Source organism: Coregonus clupeaformis, chromosome 31, assembly GCF_020615455.1.
Source record: "Coregonus clupeaformis isolate EN_2021a chromosome 31, ASM2061545v1, whole genome shotgun sequence".
In the NCBI taxonomy this organism is placed as follows: Eukaryota; Metazoa; Chordata; class Actinopteri; order Salmoniformes; family Salmonidae; genus Coregonus; species Coregonus clupeaformis.
This window is the reverse complement of record NC_059222.1, coordinates 12,183,599-12,204,745: the sequence shown is the minus strand read 5'-3', so window position 1 is coordinate 12,204,745 and position 21,147 is coordinate 12,183,599. Positions and strand designations below refer to the sequence as shown.

Below are 21,147 nucleotides of genomic sequence, written 5' to 3'. Positions count from 1 at the left end.
ATGCACACTGAAGGTTTCTACCCCTTTGAGGACATCAACTCCAGTGGGTGAAAATGTACCACAAGGGGCTATCTATACGCATCTCTGTGAGAAAATAGGGCTACATAATTCATTCACAAACACACACACAAGCACGCACGCACGCACGCACACACACACACACACGCACACAACCAAAGTCTCTTTTCACATTCCGTATGTGTTTGCCCTGGCAGTATTTTATGAATACCAGCATGTGTTGTATCTGTTTATTTACAGCTGCTTGTTTGCTATGCAAACATTCATCTCGATGGGACCCCTGCTTGATTAATTCATTAGGACTTATTAATTAAATTAGCATTTTCCACAGCTGGGCTTCTAATTGCAAATTCATAGCGAGTGTTCAAACATCAGAATAATATTTGCCCCTACACTATGTTTAATAACAGTTGACAATAATGTACAGTGAGGGAAAAAAGTATTTGATCCCCTGCTGATTTTGTACGTTTGCCCACTGACAAAGAAATGATCAGTCTATAATTTTAATGGTAGGTTTATTTTAACAGTGAGAGACAGAATAACAACAACAAAATCCAGAAAAATACATGTCAAAAATTTTATAAATTGATTTGCATTTTAATGAGGGAAATAAGTATTTGACCCCTCTGCAAAACATGACTTAGTACTTGGTGGCAAAACCCTTGTTGGCAATCACAGAGGTCAGACGTTTCTTGTAGTAGGCCACCAGGTTTGCACACATCTTAGGAGGGATTTTGTCCCACTCCTCTTTGCAGATCTTCTCCAAGTCATTAAGGTTTCGAGGCTGACATTTGGCAACTCGAACCTTCAGCTCACTCCACAGATTTTCTATGGGATTAAGGTCTGGAGACTGGCTAGGCCACTCCAGGACCTTAATGTGCTTCTTCTTGAGCCACTCGTTTGTTGCCTTGGCCGTGTGTTTTGGGTCATTGTCATGCTGGAATACCCATCCACGACCCATTTTTAATGCCCTGGCTGAGGGAAGGAGGTTCTCACCCAAGATTTGACGGTACATGGCCCCGTCCATCGTCCCTTTGATGCGGTGAAGTTGTCCTGTCCCCTTAACAGAAAAACACCCCCAAAGCATAATGTTTCCACCTCCATGTTTGACGGTGGGGATGGTGTTCTTGGGGTCATAGGTAGCATTCCTCCTCCAAACACGGCGAGTTGAGTTGATGCCAAAGAGCTCGATTTTGGTCTCATCTGACCACAACACTTTCACACAGTTCTCCTCTGAATCATTCAGATGTTCATTGGCAAACTTCAGACGGGCATGTATATGTGCTTTCTTGAGCAGGGGGACCTTGCGGGCGCTGCAGGATTTCAGTCCTTCACAGCTTGGTGTGTTACCAATTGTTTTCTTGGTGACTATGGTCCCAGCTACCTTGAGATAATTGACAAGATCCTCCCGTGTAGTTCTGGGCTGATTCCTTACCGTTCTCATGATCATTGCAACTCCACGAGGTGAGATCTTGCATGGAGCCCCAGGCCGAGGGAGATTGACAGGTCTTTTGTGTTTCTTCCATTTGGGAATAATCGCACCAACTGTTGTCACCTTCTCACCAAGCTGCTTGGCGATGGTCTTGTAGCCCATTCCAGCCTTGTGTAGGTCTACAATCTTGTCCCTGACATCCTTGGAGAGCTCTTTGGTCTTGGCCATGGTGGAGAGTTTGGAATCTGATTGATTGATTGCTTCTGTGGACAGGTGTCTTTTATACAGGTAACAAACTGAGATTAGGAGCACTCCCTTTAAGAGTGTGCTCCTAATCTCAGCTCGTTACCTGTATAAAAGACACCTGGGAGCCAGAAATCTTTCTGATTGAGAGGGGGTCAAATACTTATTTCCCTCATTAAAATGCGGTTACATTTACATTTACATTTACGTCATTTAGCAGACGCTCTTATCCAGAGCGACTTACAAATTGGGTTACTTAGTTGCAATGCAAATATCATGGTACAGCTATATGGACACTCAATCACTATGGTATTTTTTATTGGGAAATTTACAAACATATATAATGATAAATAGATTTGAAACTTCTATCTCATTATTGTATGTGGTGAAATAAGTATAGCCAGTTATAATTGTAATTGCTTAGCAGATAATAACAAAAGAAGAACAATATTTACATGGCTGAAAGAGAAGGGATATAATATCTATTGTTTACAGGAAACTCATTCAACAATTCTAGATGAAGTTGCGTGGAAAAAGGAATGGGGGGGGGCAACTATACTTCTCCCATGGGCAAAGAAACTCAAAAGTCGTGATGATATTAATTAACAGTAATTTCGATCCGAATGTGCAAATTGTCCAAACAGATCCGCAAGGTAGATGGATTATTTTAAATATGTTATTGGAACATAAACAGATATGGCTCATTAATCTTTACGGACCAAATAATGATGATCCACACTTCTTTGACAATATATATATATATATATATATATACATATAATAGATTATCAACCCTGCAAGCAATACAAGACTCTATTATTATGGTGGGAGATTATAATACCGTTTTAAATAGCTCTATGGACCGTAAAGGAAATCACACTACAAACTATCACCCTCATGCTCTTAAGGAAATTGTGAATGTCATGGATACATTAGAACTAGTAGATATATGGAGGCTTAAATATCCTGATCTAGTGAGATAAACATGGCGGAGACTTAATCAAGCTAGTCGTCTTGACTTCTTTCTTATGTCATTCTCGTTGGCACCAAAAGTTTAAAAAGTGTTGATAGGGGACAGAACGCGGTTCGACCATCATATAATTGGCATATACATTACTCTTACTAAATTTCCACGTGGGCTAGGATATTGGAAATGTAATCAAAGCCTATTGGATGATAACTGGTTTTTAACTAGGACAGAGGAATTCATAACTGTAAATTGTAGATTATCAGACACTCATGAAGAAGGTCTGATTTCATTATTACTAAAACTGGATACAAGTGTAAAATATAAAGATCCAGTCCATTTAGAAAATTGGAGGCCCCTTACACTTCAGTGTTGTGATGCAAAAATTCTAGCAAAATGTATAGCGCATAGAATTAAAAAGGTATTGTCGGACATTATTCATTCTAATCAGACAGGTATTTTACATGGACGATACATTGGAGATAATATAAGGCAAGTACTGGAAACAATAGAACACTATGAAAAATCAGGCCTGCTATTCATAGCATACTTTGAAAAGGCATTTGATAAAGTATGACTGGGGTTTATATATAAATGCCTGGAGCATTTCAATTTTGGAGAACCTCTTATAAAATGGGTTAAAATCATGTATAGTAACCCTAGGTGTAAAATAGTAAATAATGGCTATTTCTCCGAAAGTTTTAAACTGTCAAGAGGAGTGAAACAAGGTTGTCCACTATCGGCATATCTATTTATTATGTCCATCGAAATGTTAGCTATCGAAACAGATCCAACAATAATATCAAGGGATTAGAAATCCAGGGCTTAAAAACAAAGGTGTCATTGTACGCTGATGATTCATGTTCTTTTAAATCCACAACTTGAATCCCTCCACAGCCTCATAGAGGATCTAGATACATTTTCTAACCTCTCTGGATTACAACCAAATTATGATAAATGTACTATATTACGTATTGGATCACTAAAAAATACAATTTTTTCATTACCATGTAGTTTACCAATAAAATGGTCTGATGGTGATGTGGATATACTCGAAATACATATCCCAACTGAAATAAATCATCTCACTCTGTCACGATCACTGGAGGAAGTGGACCAAGGCGCAGCGTGGAATGCGAACATACTTTTATTTTTAATGATCACACGAACAAAACGATACGTGACGTCCTTGGCAATAGACACTAACCAAACATGGAACAAGATCCCACAAACACTGTGGCAAAACAGGCTACCTAAGTATGGTTCCCAATCAGAGACAACAAGCAACAGCTGATTCACGTTGCCTCTGATTGAGAACCACACCGGCCAACATAGAAACAAATGAACTAGATAAACAACCTAGCACACAAAACACATAGAAACAACCCACCCTGGCTCAACATAACAGAGTCCCAGAGCCAGGGTGTGACAGTACCCCCCCCCCAAAGGCGCGGACTGCGACCGCGCCAAACATAAACCGAACAGGGGAGGGCCGGGTGGGCATTCCTCCTCAGAGGCGGTTCCGGCTCGGGCTTGACCCCCACCCTCCAACAAACCCCCCATAGCGCCCCTGGTCCGGTCTGGCCCTGCTGGCTGGATCTGGACTGGACATCGGTGGAGCGGATCGCTCAGGCTCCGATGTGGAGCAGCTAACCGGTACCTGACCAGGCACCGGTGACCCAGGCACGGGCTGTGCCAGACTGACGACGCGCACCACAGCCTTGGTGCGGGGAGCAGGAACAGGCCGGACCGGACTGGCAACACACCCCAGTACCTCTCGCCGTGCCTCTACATTCTCCTTCCCCCTGGTGACCAGTGACTCCCGTAACCTGGCGGCCTCCTTTGCCAACCCGCTGAACCACTCTATCCCGGCCTCCTGCTGCCCCGTCGTCCACGGCGTGAGCCCCCCCCCTAAAGATTTTCTGGGTGTCTCTCCTCCCCGTGGGCCAGGCCTCCATGGCTCTCGCCAGACTCTCGCTCCTCTGCTCCAAAGTCCAGCCTCTCTCCTCCTCACGCTGCTTGACCCAGTCGAGCTTGATATTCATTAGCCTCCTCTCTGGCGTTGGCTCCTGGACACGCTGCTTGGTCCAGTTATGGTGGGATCTTCTGTCACGATCACTGGAGGAAGTGGACCAAGGCGCAGCGTGGAATGCGAACATACTTTTATTTTTAATGATCACACGAACAAAACAACAAAACGATACGTGACGTCCTTGGCAATAGACACTAACCAAACACGGAACAAGATCCCACAAACACTGTGGCAAAACAGGCTACCTAAGTATGGTACCCAATCAGAGACAACAAGCAACAGCTGATTCACATTGCCTCTGATTGAGAACCACACCGGCCAACATAGAAACAAATGAACTAGATAAACAACCTAGCACACAAAACACATAGAAACAACCCACCCTGGCTCAACATAACAGAGTCCCAGAGCCAGGGCGTGACACACTCCAATACATTTTAATAGAAAGTTAGCAAAAATAGATAAGATCTTGCTACCATGGAAAGGTAAATACCTGTCAATTTGTGGAAAAATCACCCTGATTAACTCTTTAGTATTATCCCAGTTTACCTATATACTTATGGTCTTGCCTACGCCTAGCGAACAGTTTTTTAAATTATATGAGAAAATATATTCAATTTTATTTGGAACGGCAAGCCAGACAAAATTAAACTGGCCTATTTATAAAATGAATATGAATTCGGAGGACGGAAAATATTAAATATTAAAACATTAGACCTATCACTAAAAGCTTCAGTCATACAAAAGTTATACTTAAACCTGAACTGGTTCTCTAGCAAATTAGTAAGATTGTCTCACCCAATGTTCAAGAATGGCCTTTTTCCCTTTATTCAGATTACAACCTCTCACCTTCAGTTATTTGATAAGGAAATCATCTCCCAAATATCACTATTTCTAAAACAAGCCATAGAAAGTTGGTTGCAATTTCAATTGAACCCTCCAGAAATGACAGAACAAATAATGCAACAAATATTGTGGTTAAACTCAAATATACTAATTGATAAAAAAAACAAAGGTATAATCTTCGTAAATGATATCATAGGTAGGACTGGTGGAGTTATGTCGCACATGTAGCTAACAAAAACATATGGAAATGCTCTACCCAAAATTTCTACCAAATAATTGCAGCATTACCGCAAAAATGGAAGAGTAAAGTGGAAGGGGGAAAATGTAAGGAACTTGTCTGTCGGCCCTGCATTAAAGAACATAATTGGTTAAAGAAAATTGTGATAAATAAAAAAGTATACCAGTTTCATTTAAGGACCAAAAGGATTGACAGCCGTCCCATATAGATTGCAAAATAGTTGGGAAGAGATTTTTGACGTACCGATTACATGGCATAGTGTTTATGAACTGATACGCAAAACGACGCCGGATTCAAATCTTAGAATTTTTCAATTTAAATTATTACACAAAATTCTTGCTACCAATAGAATGGTATTTATATGGGGGATATCTTCCCAGCTCTGCAGATTTTGCTGCGAAGAGACAGAATCATTAGATCATTTGTTTTGGTACTGTCCATTTGTAGCCTGTTTTTGGACACAGGTCCAGGAATGGCTAAAGGATTGCAATATTTACCTGGAGCTAACCCTGCAGATAGCACTACTGGGTGATCTGAAAAGTCATAGTCAATCGATCAATAATATAATAATACTATTAGCAAAAATGTTTATTTTCAATTTACAATCTGTAGAAACAATGAGAATAGAAAGGTTCAGGACCTTTGTAAAACATCACAGTACAGTTGAAAAATATATGGCAAATAGAAATCCAATATGGATGGTGTTACAAGATAGATGGGAGGTGTTGAATGGAGTTGAAGGATGGTAATAATAACAACTAACAACAACAAGATAACTAATGTAAAGCATACTGTGTCCATAATAAGTATATAGGTTATAGGTTGAGAGCTTTTGTGAAAGAGCACAGTTAAGATATGGCATATACAGTGGGGGAAAAAAGTATTTAGTCAGCCACCAATTGTGCAAGTTCTCCCACTTAAAAAGATGAGAGAGGCCTGTAATTTTCATCATAGGTACACGTCAACTATGACAGACAAATTGAGAAAAAAAAATCCAGAAAATCCCATTGTAGGATTTTTAATGAATTTATTTGCAAATTATGGTGGAAAATAAGTATTTGGTCACCTACAAACAAGCAAGATTTCTGGCTCTCACAGACCTGTAACTTCTTCTTTAAGAGGCTCCTCTGTCCTCCACTCGTTACCTGTATTAATGGCACCTGTTTGAACTTATTATCAGTATAAAAGACACCTGTCCACAACCTCAAACAGTCACACTCCAAACTCCACAATGGCCAAGACCAAAGAGCTGTCAAAGGACACCAGAAACAAAATTGTAGACTTGCACCAGGCTGGGAAGACTGAATCTGCAATAGGTAAGCAGCTTGGTTTGAAGAAATCAACTGTGGGAGCAATTATTAGGAAATGGAAGACATACAAGACCACTGATAATCCCCCTCAATCTGGGGCTCCACGCAAGATCTCACCCCATGGGGTCAAAATGATCACAAGAACGGTAAGCAAAAATCCCAGAACCACACGGGGGGGACCTAGTGAATGACCTGCAGAGAGCTGGGACCAAAGTAACAAAGCCTACCATCTGTAACACACTACGCCGCCAGGGACTCAAATCCTGCAGTGCGAGACGTGTCCCCCTGCTTAAGCCAGTACATGTCCAGGCCCGTCTGAAGTGCATTTGGATGATCCAGAAGAGGATTGGGAGAATGTCATATGGTCAGATGAAACCAAAATATAACTTTTGGTAAAAACTCAACTCGTCATGTTTGGAGGACAAAGAATGCTGAGTTGCATCCAAAGAACACCATACCTACTGTGAAGCATGGGGGTGGAAACATCATGCTTTTGGGCTGTTTTTTCTGCAAAGGGACCAGGACGACTGATCCGTGTAAAGGAAAGAATGAATGGGGCCATGTATCGTGAGATTTTGAGTGAAAACCTCCTTCCATCAGCAAGGGCATTGAAGATGAAACGTGGCTGGGTCTTTCAGCATGACAATGATCCCAAACACACCGCCCGGGCAACGAAGGAGTGGCTTCATAAGAAGCATTTCAAGGTCCTGGAGTGGCCTAGCCAGTCTCCAGATCTCAACCCCATAGAAAATCTTTGGAGGGAGTTGAAAGTCTGTGTTGCCCAGCGACAGCCCCAAAACATCACTGCTCTAGAGGAGATCTGCATGGAGGAATGGGCCAAAATACAAGCAACAGTGTGTGAAAACCTTGTGAAGACTTACAGAAAACGTTTGACCTGTGTCATTGCCAACAAAGAGTATATAACAAAGTATTGAGAAACTTTTGTTATTGACCAAATACTTATTTTCCACCATCATTTGCCAATAAATTCATTAAAAATCCTACAATGTGATTTTCTGGATTTTTTTTCCTCATTTTGTCTGTCATAGTTGACGTGTACCTATGATGAAAATTACAGGCCTCTCTCATCTTTTTAAGTGGGAGAACTTGCACAATTGGTGGCTGACTAAATACTTTTTTTCCCCACTGTAGAAGCAAACCGGATGGACATCATAAAAATGATCGGACAGGTTGAGGAAGTTCAGGAGTAAAAACAAACAAAATAGAATTATTGTAAAATTGACTGTGTCCATAAAATGTATATAGTATGTATAAGCTGGAAGTGGAGGCCTAAGCATTGCTGTTCACTAGTTTACTCCAATTAGGGAAGGGGTGGGTTGGAAAGTAATAAAGGGAAATATATTTAAAAAAAAAGGAGATGTACAGTGGGGAGAACAAGTATTTGATACACTGCCGATTTTGCAGGTTTTCCTACTTACAAAGCATGTAGGTCTGTAATTTTTATCATAGGTACACTTCAACTGTGAGAAACGGAATCTAAAACAAAAATCCAGAAAATCACATTGTATGAATTTTAAGTAATTAATTTGCATTTTATTGCATGACATAAGTATTTGATCACCTACCAATCAGTAAGAATTCCGGCTCTCATAGACCTGTTAGTTTTTCTTTAAGAAGCCCTCCTGTTCTCCACTCATTACCTGTATTAACTGCACCTGTTTGAACTCATTACCTGTATAAAAGACACCTGTCCACACACTCAATCAAACAGACTCTAACCTCTCCACAATGGCCAAGACCAGAGAGTTGTGTAAGGACATCAGGGATAAAATTGTAGACCTGCACAAGGCTGGGATGGGCTACAGGACAATAGGCAAGCAGCTTGGTGAGAAGGCAACAACTGTTGGCGCAATTATTAGAAAATGGAAGAAGTTCAAGATGATGGTCAATCAACCTCGGTCTGGGGCTCCATGCAAGATCTCACCTCGTGGGGCATCAATGATCATGAGGAAGGTGAGGGATCAGCCCAGAATTACACGGCAGGACCTGGTCAATGACCTGAAGAGAGCTGGGACCACAGTCTCAAATAAAACCATTAGTAACACACTACGCCGTCATGGATTAAAATCCTGCAGCGCACGCAAGGTCCCCCTGCTCAAGCCAGCGCATGTCCAGGCCCGTCTGAAGTTTGCCAACGACCATCTGGATGATCCAGAGGAGGAATGGGAGAAGGTCATGTGGTCTGATGAGACAAAAATAGAGCTTTTTGGTCTAAACTCCACTCGCCGTGTTTGGAGGAAGAAGAAGGATGAGTACAACCCCAAGAACACCATCCCAACCGTGAAGCATGGAGGTGGAAACATCATTCATCGGGGATGCTTTTCTGCAAAGGGGACAGGACGACTGCACCGTATTGAAGGGAGGATGGATGGGGCCATGTATCGCGAGATCTTGGCCAACAACCTCCTTCCCTCAGTAAGAGCATTGAAGATGGGTCGTGGCTGGGTCTTCCAGCATGACAACGACCCGAAACACACAGCCAGGGCAACTAAGTAGTGGCTCCGTAAGAAGCATCTCAAGGTCCTGGAGTGGCCTAGCCAGTCTCCAGACCTGAACCCAATAGAACATCTTTGGAGGGAGCTGAATGTCCGTATTGCCCAGCGACAGCCCCGAAACCTGAAGGATCTGGAGAAGGTCTGTATGGAGGAGTGGGCCAAAATCCCTGCTGCAGTGTGTGCAAACCTGGTCAAGACCTACAGGAAACGTATGATCTCTGTAATTGCAAACAAAGGTTTCTGTACCAAATATTAAGTTCTGCTTTTCTGATGTATCAAATACTTATGTCATGCAATAAAATGCAAATTAATTACTTAAAAATCATACAATGTGATTTTCTGGATTTTTGTCTCTCACAGTTGAAGTGTAGCTATGATAAAAAATTGCAGACCTCTACATGCTTTGTAAGTAGGAAAACCTGCAAAATCGGCATTGTATCAAATACTTGTTCTCCCCACTGTGTGTATATATATATATATATATATATATATATATATATATATATATATATGTATATGTGTAATGTGTGTGATAGAAGGAGTCAGGAGCAGGAGAGTAATATGCATCCAAAGAGTTTATTCCGTCAATAAACAGTTGTGCAAGCATGCGACAACAAAACTCAGGCACAGGGGAAATATCTACCCTGGCAACAACAAGGTAAGGGTAGCTCAACCGAGCTACACACAGCTCACTACAAACAATCACCCACACAGACAAGGAAGCAGAGGGAACACTTATACAATGACTAATTGGGGATAAGGACCAGGTGTGTGTGATTAATTAGACAAGACAAGTGGAGTGATGATAAATGGATCGGCAGCAGCTAGTAAGCCGGTGACGACGAACGCCGAAACCTGCCCGAACAAGGAGGGGAGGCAGCCTCGGCGGAAGTCGTGACAGTACCCCCCCCTTTGACGCGCGGCTCCAGCAGCGCGCTGACCCCGGCCCCGGCAGGGCGAGACGGATGGCGATGGTGGAAATCCCGTAACATGGAGGGAATCGAGGATATCCCTCACCGGGACCCAGCACCGTTCCTCCGGACCGTACCCCTCCCACTCCACGAGGTACTGAAGGACCCCCACCCGACGCCTCGAATCCAGGATGGAACGGACCGAGTACGCCGGGGCCCCCTCGATGTCCAGAGGAGGTGGAGGGACCTCCCGCACCTCAGACTCCTGGAGCGGACCAACTACCACCATGTGTCTCTTCATGTGAGGAGAGACACATGAAACGAGGGGTTAATACGGTAATCAGGGGGAAGTATATGTGACCTCGTTGACTCTCCTCAGGACTTTGAACGGCCCCACAAACCACAGGCTCAACTTCCGGCAGGGCAGGCGGAGGGGCAGATTCCGGTTTGAGAGCCAGACTCGATCCCCCGGTACAAAGACGGGGGCCTCACTGCGGTGGCGATCAGCGTTGGCCTTCTGACGACGCACGGCGCGTTGGAGGTGAACGTGGGCAGCATCCCACGTCTCCTCCGCGCGCCGAAACCAGTCATCCACCGCAGGAGCCTCTGGTGCCACGGTGCACCGGTTGGTAATCTAGAATACACTGGAAAGCCGTTAGGTTAGTGGAGGAGTGGCGGAGAGAGTTCTGGGCATATTCTGCCCATGGCAAGAACACCAACCACTCCCCCGGCCCGTCCTGGCAGTAGGACCGCAGGAACCTACCCACGTCCTGATTTACCCGTTCCACCTGCCCATTACTCTCGGGGTGGAACCCAGAGGTCAGGCTGACCGACACCCCCAGTTGTTCCATGAACGCCTTCCAGACCTTGGACGTGAACTGGGGACACTATATCCTCTGGTACCACGTAGTGCCGGAAGACATGAGTAAACAGGGACTCCGCAGTCTGCAGGGCTGTGGGGAGACCGGGCAGAGGAAGGAGGCGGAAGAACTTTGAGAAGCGGTCCACAACGACCAGGATGGTGGTGTTACCTTGGGAGAGGGGAAGATCAGTCAGAAAATCAATGCTAAGGTGAGACCATGGTCATTGTGGAACTGGTAACAGTTGTAGCTTACCCGCTGGGAGGTGCCTAGGTGCCTTACTCTGGAGACGTACATCCTTAGCCAAGGTAGGCCACCAGTACTTTCTGCTCAGGCAGTGCACTGTACGACCGATACCTGGGTGACCAGAGGAGGGTGATGTGTGTGCCCAGAAGATCAGATGATGACGGATAAGAGCAGGCACGTACTGCAGCCCAGCTGGACACTGCGGTGGAGATGGATCTGTGCGTAATGCCTGCTCTATATCCGCGTCCATCGCCCATACTACCGGCGTCACAATGCGGGAGGCCGGGAGTATGGGGGTGTTGTCTCTGGGCTTCTCCTCTGTGTCATACAGCCGGGACAGTGCGTCTGCCTTCACGTTCTTCGTACCCGGAATGTATGATAACGTAAAATCAAACCGGGTGAAGAATAGGGCCCGCCTGGCCTGGCGAGGATTCAGCCTCCTCGCTGCCCAGATGTACTCCAGGTTACAGTGGTCCGTCCAGACGAGGAAAGGGTGTTTCGCCCCTTCGAGACAAATTTCTCCACACGGTCAAAATTCGGACAACAGCCAACAGCTCCTGATCACCAACATCGTAGTTCTGCTCCGCCGGGCTGAGCTTCGTCGAGAAGAAGGCACAGGGGCGGAGCTTGGGTGGCGTGCCGAGCGTTGGGATAGGACAGCGCCCATCCCTACCTTGGACGCATCCACCTCCACTACAAACGGTAGTGATGGATCGGGGAGGGCTAGTACCGGAGCTGAGGTGAACAGACCCCGCAGTCTCCTGAAGGCCAGATCCATCTCAGCAGACCAGCGGAGCCGGGACGGCCCACCCTTCAACAGGGATGTGATGGGAGCTGCAACCTTGCCAAAGCCCTTTGATAGTAGTTGGCAAAGCCAAGGATTCACTGCACCTCCTTAACCGTGGTTGGAGTCGGCGAATTACGCACGGCTGAAATGCGATCACCCTCCATCTCCACCCCTGAGGTGGAAATGCGGTATCCAAGGAAGGAGATGGACTGCTGGAAAAACATACACTTCTCTGCCTTAGCATTAAGGTCATTCTCCAACAGTACGGCCAGCACCTTGCGAACCAGGGACACATGCTCAGTGCGAGTAGCGGAATACACCAGGATGTCATCAATGTAGACCACTACACCGCAACCAAGCATGTCCCAAAACACCTCGTTCACAAAGGACTGGAAAACTGAGGGAGCATTCATCAAACCATAGGGCATCACCAGGTATTCATAATGCCCCGTGGTTGTGCTGAATGCTGTCTTCCACTCATCTCCCTCTCGGATACGCACCAGGTTGTACGCTCTCCTGAGATCCAATTTGGTGAAGAAGCGCACCCCATGCATCGATTCAACCACTGAAGGAATGAGGGGGAGAGGATAACTAAATCTGATTTGTCTCCCTGTTCAGTGGTCGATAATCAATGTACGGGCGCAGACCTCCGTCCTTCTTCTTCACAAAGAAGAAACTTGAGGAGGCGGGTGAAGTGGAGGGACGTATATACCCCTGACGCAGGGACTCGGTGACATATGTCTCCATAGCCACCGTTTCCGCCTGTGACAGGGGGTATATATGACTCCTGGGAGGTACAGCGTCTCCCCCGCCCGGTGAGGTGGTAACTTAGTCGCCTGCCTTTTAGAGAACGCTTGCGCCAGATCACGGTATTCGGGGGGAATGCGCACGGTGGAGGTACTATCTGGACTTTCCATCGTGGTTGCACCAACGGAAACACCTAGACACCTAACCTGACACTCACGCGACCACCCCATGAGAGCCCTCTGCGGCCATGAGAAGGTGGGGTTGTGGAGTGCTAACCAAGGGATACCTAATACCACAGGGAAAGCAGGTGATTCAATAATCGAAAAAATCACCTGCTCAAAATGATTCTCCTGGGTGATCATGGTGACTGGTATAGTGACTTCCGTAACAAATCCGGACCCTAATGGTCGACTATCGAGTGCTCTGAGGGGACGTGGAATGGAGAGGGGAACCAATGAAATGCCTTTGACGGCGTGCGAATGCCCTATCCATAAAGTTCCCAGCTGTGCCTGAATCGACTAGCGCCTTACACTGGGGAACTACCATGTGATCGGGAAAGTGGATAGGTAGGGTACAGTGTGCAACAGAGGGCTCTGAACAAGTGTGGGTGTCTAGGCCCAAAAGAACGTTGACGACGACGTGTGGTGGATTGTCCCTTTGTGCCACCAGAGTGGCACTGTCGCTGTCCTCCTTCGCTCTCTCGGCCGGCGGCTCCACCCAGCTCCATCGGCTCGAGGTCCGAGTCTTCCAGGGTGGAAACAGGCAGACCCCTACCAGGACGTCCTCTGGCTGCCAGCAGGTTGTCCAACCGTATGGCCATGTCCACCAGTTTATCAAAGGACAACATGGTGTCCCGGCAGGCTAGCTCCCGTCGGACGTCCTCCCGCAGATGGCACCGGAAATGGTCGATCAGGGCCCGCTCGTTCCACCCGGACCCCGCTGCCAGCGTCCGGAACTGCAACGCGAAGTCCTGCACGGTCCTCGTCCCCTGCCTCAGGTGGACCAGTCGCTCACCCGCCTCTCGACCCTCGTGTGAGTGGTCGAATACCGCCCGAAAGAGGCGAGAGAACTCCCTGTAGTCCTCCAATGTGGCTCCTCCTTTGTTCCACACCACGTTGGCCCACTCCAGGGCTTTCCCGCAGAGGCAGGAAACGAGGACGGACACCTTCTCCCGCTCCGATGATGCCGGCCTGATGCTGGCGAAGTAAAGCTCCAATTGGTAGTAAAGACCCATGGGGCGGCGCACAATTTGCCCAGCGTCGTCCAGGGTAGGGGAGGGAATGGCAGGCAAGGATGTAGCTCAGTTGGTAGAGCATGGCGTTTGCAACGCCAGGGTTGTGGGTTCGATTCCCACGGGGGGCCAGTATAATAAAAATATATAAACAATTTAAAATTAAATTAAATGTATGCACTCACTAACTGTAAGTCGCTCTGGATAAGAGCGTCTGCTAAATGACTAAAATGTAACTGTAAATGTAATTGGAGGAGGAATCCCTGGCACAGAGCCGCTGTCCCCTCAAACGCCCGTGGTCGGGATATCTGGATCCCTCCTAGTGCTGGGGTGTAGGTGGCTGGATCCGGTTGGCCAGCTGGTCTCGACAGATCGGGTCTGCTCCTCTCCAGGCATTGGACGACCTGAAGAACCCGATCTATCGCTTCCCCCAAGCTGGCCAGCATCATGGAGAGCTCCTGGACCCGTGCCACGACTCCAGGCATGCGCTCTTCTCCCGCTGACTCCATAGCGGGTGGGTGATTCTGTGATGCGTGTGATAGAAGGAGTCAGGTGCAAGAGAGTAATACGCATCCAAATAGTTTATTCCGTCGATAAACAGTTGCGCAAGCATGCGACAACAAAACTCAGGCACAGGGGAAATATCTACCCTGGCAACAACAAGGTAAGGGTAGCTCAACCGAGCTACACACAGCTCACTACGAACAATCACCCACACAGACAAGGAAGCAGAGGGAACGCTTATACAATTACTAATTGGGGATAAGGACCAGGTGTGTGTGATTAATTAGACAAGACAAGTGGAGTGATGATAAATGGATCGGCAGCAGCTAGTAAGCCAGTGACGACGAACGCCGAAACCTGCCCGAACAAGGAGGTGAGGCAGCCTCGGCGGAAGTCGTGACAATATGTATTTATATGTATGTATGTGCATATGTATGTGTATGTATATACAGTGGGGAGAACAAGTATTTGATACACTGCCGATATTGCAGGTTTTCCTACTTACAAAGCATGTAGAGGTCTGTAATTTTTATCATATGTACACTTCAACTGTGAGAGACGGAATCTAAAACAAAAATCCAGAAAATCACATTGTATGATTTTTAAGTAAGTAATTTGCATTTTATTGCATGACATAAGTATTTGATACATCAGAAAAGAAGAACTTAATATTTGGTACAGAAACCTTTGTTTGCAATTACAGAGATCATACGTTTCCTGTAGGTCTTGACCAGGTTTGCACACACTGCAGCCGGGATTTTAGCCCACTCCTCCATACAGACCTTCTCCAGATCCTTCAGGTTTCGGGGCTGTCGCTGGGCAATACGGACTTTCAGCTCCCTCCAAAGATTTTCTATTGGGTTCAGGTCTGGAGACTGGATAGGCCACTCCAGGACCTTGAGATGCTTCTTACGGAGCCACTCCTTAGTTGCCCTGGCTGTGTGTTTCGTGTCGTTGTCATGCTGGAAGACCCAGCCACGACCCATCTTCAATGCTCTTACTGATGGAAGGACGTTGTTGGTCAAGATCTTGCGATCCATGGCCCCATCCATCCTCCCCTAAATACGGTGCAGTCGTCCTGTCCCCTTTGCAGAAAAGCATCCCCAAAGAATAATGTTTCCACTGCCACGCTTCACGGTTGGGATGGTGTTCTTGGGGTTGTACTCATCCTTCTTCTTCCTCCAAACACGGCGAGTGGAGTTTAGACCAAAAAGCTTATATTTTTGTCTCATCAGACCGCATGACCTTCTCCCATTCCTCCTCTGGATCATCCAGATGGTCATTGGCTAACTTCAGACGGGCCTGGACATGCGCTGGCTTGAGCAGGGGGACCTTGCGTGCGCTGCAGGATTTTAATCCATGACGGCGTAGTGTGTTACTAATGGTTTTCTTTGAGACTGTGGTCCCAGCTCTCTTCAGGTCATTGACCAGGTCCTGCCGTGTAGTTCTGGGCTGATCCCTCACCTTCCTCATTATCATTGATGCCCCACGAGGTGAGATCTTGCATGGAGCCCCAGACCGAGGGTGATTGACCGTCATCTTGAACTTCTTCCATTTTCTAATAATTGCGCCAACAGTTGTTGCCTTCTCACCAAGCTGCTTGCCTATTGTCCTGTAGCCCATCCCAGCCTTGTGCAGGTCTACAATTGTATCCCTGATGTCCTTACACAGCTCTCTGGTCTTGGCCATTGTGGAGAGGTTGGAGTCTGTTTGATTGAGTGTGTGGACAGGTGTCTTTTATACAGGTAACGAGTTCAAACAGGTGCAGTTAATACAGGTAATGAGTGGAGAACAGGAGGGCTTCTTAAAGAAAAACGGACAGGTCTGTGAGAGCCGGAATTCTTACTGGTTGGTAGGTGATCAAATACTTATGTCATGCAATAAAATGCAAATTAATTACTTAAAAATCATACAATGTGATTTTCTGGATTTTTGTTTTAGATTCCGTCTCTCACAGTTGAAGTTTACCTATGATAAAAATTACAGACCTCTACATGCTTTGTAAGTAGGAAAACCTGCAAAATCGGCAGTGTATCAAATACTTGTTCTCCCCAATGTATATATATATTTGCGAGAATAAAAACATATGGGGGATTGGAAGTGATGCAGACAATTACATTGATGGAAGTTACAATCTATCTGCAATATTAAAGCTGATCTACCCCCTAAAAAAGAAAAGCATGGCACTCCAACTGCCGATGTCAAATACAATACAATGCGTCATTATTAAAAGCAAGTTTGAGGTCAGTGGAGCAAATCGTAATACAGTAGCTTCATGAATTGTAATGAGGGATGTTCGATTAGTTGTTGAGTTCACTGATGTCTGTCAAGTACTCCAACTTGTCCCTGTGGTAATGCAACTATACTGCATGAGAAAAGCACTGTCATGCCATGTTATGACATAGAAAAAAAAAAAAAAGAGAGAGAGAGAGAGAGAGAACGAGAGGAGAGTTACATGGGTTGGCGTTGGAAGTGAATGACGGAATAAAGCATTTCCATAATTGAAGACATTGGGTTCCTTTTTAAACCACACCAGCGGTGGCGAGGAGGCATCGGGGGAACAGGCCGTTTAATGAACACATTCAAGGCTGTAGAGAGCAGAGTGGCTTGACACAGTTTTAACCACCGCTGGGCTGAGGCTCCTACAGTGTGTGTGTTTGTGTGTCTGTCTGTCTGTCTGTCTGTGTCTGTCTGAGACACACTAAAAACAAATGGTTCTAAATAGTACCAAATACGTTTTTTGGGGCTTGTAACCACAGCGGAACCCTTTTTGGTGGTATATGGAACCTTTTACTAAGGTTCTATAAATAACCATTAAAAAAAGGTTATATAAAGAACCATGCTCATACGGTTCTAAATGGAACCTGTATGGTGCTATAAAACACCCTTTCCTAATGTTCTATTCTGAACAAAAATATAAATGCAACATGCAATGACTTCAAAGATTTGACTGAGTTACAGTTCATATAAGGAAATCAGTCAATTCAAATAATTAATTAGGCCCTAATCTATGGATTTCACATAACTGGGAATACAGATAAGCATCTGTTGGTCACAGATACCTTAAAAAAAAAGGTAGGGGCATGGACCAGAAAACCACCATTTGCCTCATGCAGCGCGACACATCTCCTTTGCATAGAGTTGATCAGGCTGTTGATTGTGGCCTGTGGAATGTTGTCCCACTCCTCTTCAATGTCTGTGTGAAGTTGCTGGATATTGGCGGGAACTGGAACACGCTGTCGTACACGTCGATCCAGAGCGCCCCAAACATGTCTGGTGAGTATGCAGGCCATGAAAGAACTAGGACATTTTCAGCTTGTGTACAGATCCTTGCGACATGGGGCCGTGCATTATCATGCTGAAACATGAGGTGATGGCGGCAGATGAATGGCACGAAAATGGGCCTCAGGATCTCAACACGGTATCTCGTTGTCCGTAGCTTATGCATGCCCATACCATAACCCCACCGCCACCATGGGGCTCTCTGTTCATAACGTTGACATCAGCAAAACATCTCGCCCACACGACACAATACACGTGGTCTGCAGTTGTGAGGCCGGTTGGACGTACTGGAGACAGCTTATGGTAGAGAAATTAACATTCAATTCTCTGGCAACAACTCTGGTGGACATTCCTGCAGTCAGCATGCCAATTGTACTCTCCCTCAAAACATGAGACATCTGTGGCATTGTGTTGTGTGACAAAACTGCACATTTTAGAGTGGCCTTTTATTGTCCCCAGCACAAGGTGCACCTGTGTAATGATCATGCTGTTTAATCAGTTTATTGATATGCCACACCTGTCAGGTGGATGGATTATCTTGGCAAAGGAGAAATGTTCACTAACAGGAATGTAAACAAATTTGTGCACAAAATATGAGAGAAATAAGCTTTTTGTAGATATGGAAAATTTCAGGAATCTTTTATTTCAGCTCATGAAACATGGTACCAACACTTCACATGCTGCATTTATAATTTTGTTCAGTGTATAAAGAACCATTAAAAAAGGGTTCTATATAGCACCAAAAAAGGGTTCCACTATGGTTACATTTACATTTAAGTCATTTAGCAGACGCTCTTATCCAGAGCGACATACAAATTGGTGCATTACAACCCTTTTGGGGGCTATATAGAACCCATTTGTATGGTTCTTTATAGAACCTTTATAAATAACCTCTCTCAATCTCAAATGTTTTTTGTAGAGCCATACAGGGTTTTTTAATCTGGTTTAATAGTCATATTATATTGTTCCACAGGTGTTCTAGCTCTGGAACAGCTGGGGGTCCCTGAGGAGACTTAGTCAACCTTTTTCAAATGACAAAAGGCCATCTGTGTGTCTTTCACAAGACACCATCACTGGCCATAGTCATATATAACATCAAATAGCATAACACAACAGATTAGATCAACTGTAATGACACTCACTCACTGCTGCACAAAAAGAGCTGTGCACAAACCACGCCCCAAAATATTCAAACGAGCCACCGCCCCTACATTTTAATTATCACTAAAAGAGGAAAGAACCATTGAAGGGCTCAAAGGGTTCTTTGGGTCAGTATGGTTCCACATAGAACCACCAGCCTTCCCAAAGAACCCTTGAGGAACCCTCACTTTTTTGTGTGTAGGCTATACAGTACCGCGTTCAAAGTCCACAGATGAGGACATGGGGACAATTAATTCACATTGTTCCACGAAAGCACTGAATGGCAAAGGGACATAAAGCCTGTACTGGTAGGCTACATAAACGGAATTATCTTACCTTGAGCTGTTGTGTAGTGGATAAACAGGGAAAACAATAAAATCCATGAGGCGCGCCACCTCAGTCCAGGCGAAACCCCAGCCATTGTCCACAGCCGGGCTAAATAAACAGTGTGTGTCCGGCACGCTGAATACATGTTGTGCTGCTGACCAAATCGTCCTGGAGTTATCGTTGTGTCTGTGTGGATCTTGCAACTGTCCTCTCGGTGAACGTTGTCGTCGCTGAAACCGGGCAATCTCCGAGTCTCCGGCCGCTCGAGCGAGACCGCGTGATCCAACTGCTCAGAAGGAACGGTATATGGAGCAGATGAATTGAAAGTTTGTACAGTCACACATAGAGCTGAAAGAATGGGAGTAAATTCCAACTAACATAAGCCCATAAATGCAATTATCAGTAGGCTTATGCAATACCGCGGTCAATAAATAAAGTATTTTTCCTTTAAACTGTAACCTTTTGGATAAAAATAGGAGCAGAGTCCATGTTCACTGCAGGATACAGAGCCTATTGTGTTTTAACTCAATTGTAGCAGACACTGGCAGTCGTGGCTTTTATTCTGTATTGCAAGGAAGAACACCTATTTTTTATTTAGGCTACGAATTGCAACAAAACATAGACCATTCACTTCTCACTGCACCTGCATCGGGAGCAAAGTTAAATAATAAAATATCAATATAGTAAACTATTTCAACAGCAATACTTGTCCCGTTTCCATAAAAGTTATTCATTAAGTTTATCCTCCTCTGGTGATGGTCAGGATGGATGATTATCTCTGGTATTGAAGAAGGGAGAACGCTAGAGCGAGCGGTCTAGCTCCCTGAATCCGTCATGTGCTTGAGCAACACCAGCGATGCTCCCGGCATGAGTAGACAAAGTTTCCAAAGCATATTCCCACGTCAGGTCCGGGAATTCCTTTGGTAAAAACGAATCTATTCACTCAGTGGTAGTGGTAAATTGCGCGGGAAGTATAGGGAAAAAGGGAGTTAGAGAGAAATGTTAAATAATCACGCTATCATCGAAGTCTTCCGCGGCGGAGGAGCACGGTTTGTCGGTGTGCTTTGAAGGCTGCGTCCACGGTTCCTTGTGAGAATCATAGAACTGTCTGTCGGTATCGGTCGGTCTGCGTCCTGCATGCGCGTGTATAGGAGCGTAGCAGGTTGCCACCACGCGGCAGAGCGCAATAAAGCATCCATTACCAAGCGATAGAGAACAGCCCATGAGCAACATGCATAGAGGTAAAGTCCACTTTCATAATGCAAAAATATGTACCTTGTTGATAAATAAATAATTGGAATTTTCATAGATACAAGACCGAGATTATATTCCTGTTTGCTGCTAGGCTACAATAATAGGTTGAATAAATTACCCACTGTACAAAAACTGGTTGTATCAACGTTGTTTCAAAAAATCAATGTGATGACGTTGAATCAAAGTAGAAAACTGATTGGATTTGGAAAAAGTCATAATGTAAGAGCATTTGTATATTTTTTACCCACCGTTTAAC

At 45.2% G+C, this 21,147-nt stretch overlaps 1 protein-coding gene across 1 annotated transcript in view; it reads right to left on the bottom strand.

Annotated features, from left to right (window-relative positions):
* The window catches only part of sdk2b (sidekick cell adhesion molecule 2b), a 435,742-nt gene extending 415,024 nt beyond the window's left edge, over positions 1 to 20,718 (bottom strand). The window contains exon 1 of the mRNA XM_045209786.1: positions 19,647 to 20,718. Within this exon, the coding sequence (XP_045065721.1) occupies positions 19,647 to 19,782 (136 nt within the window). The 5' untranslated portion in view covers positions 19,783 to 20,718. The remainder of the gene's footprint in view (positions 1 to 19,646) is intronic.
* Positions 20,719 to 21,147: the final 429 nt, after the last annotated feature.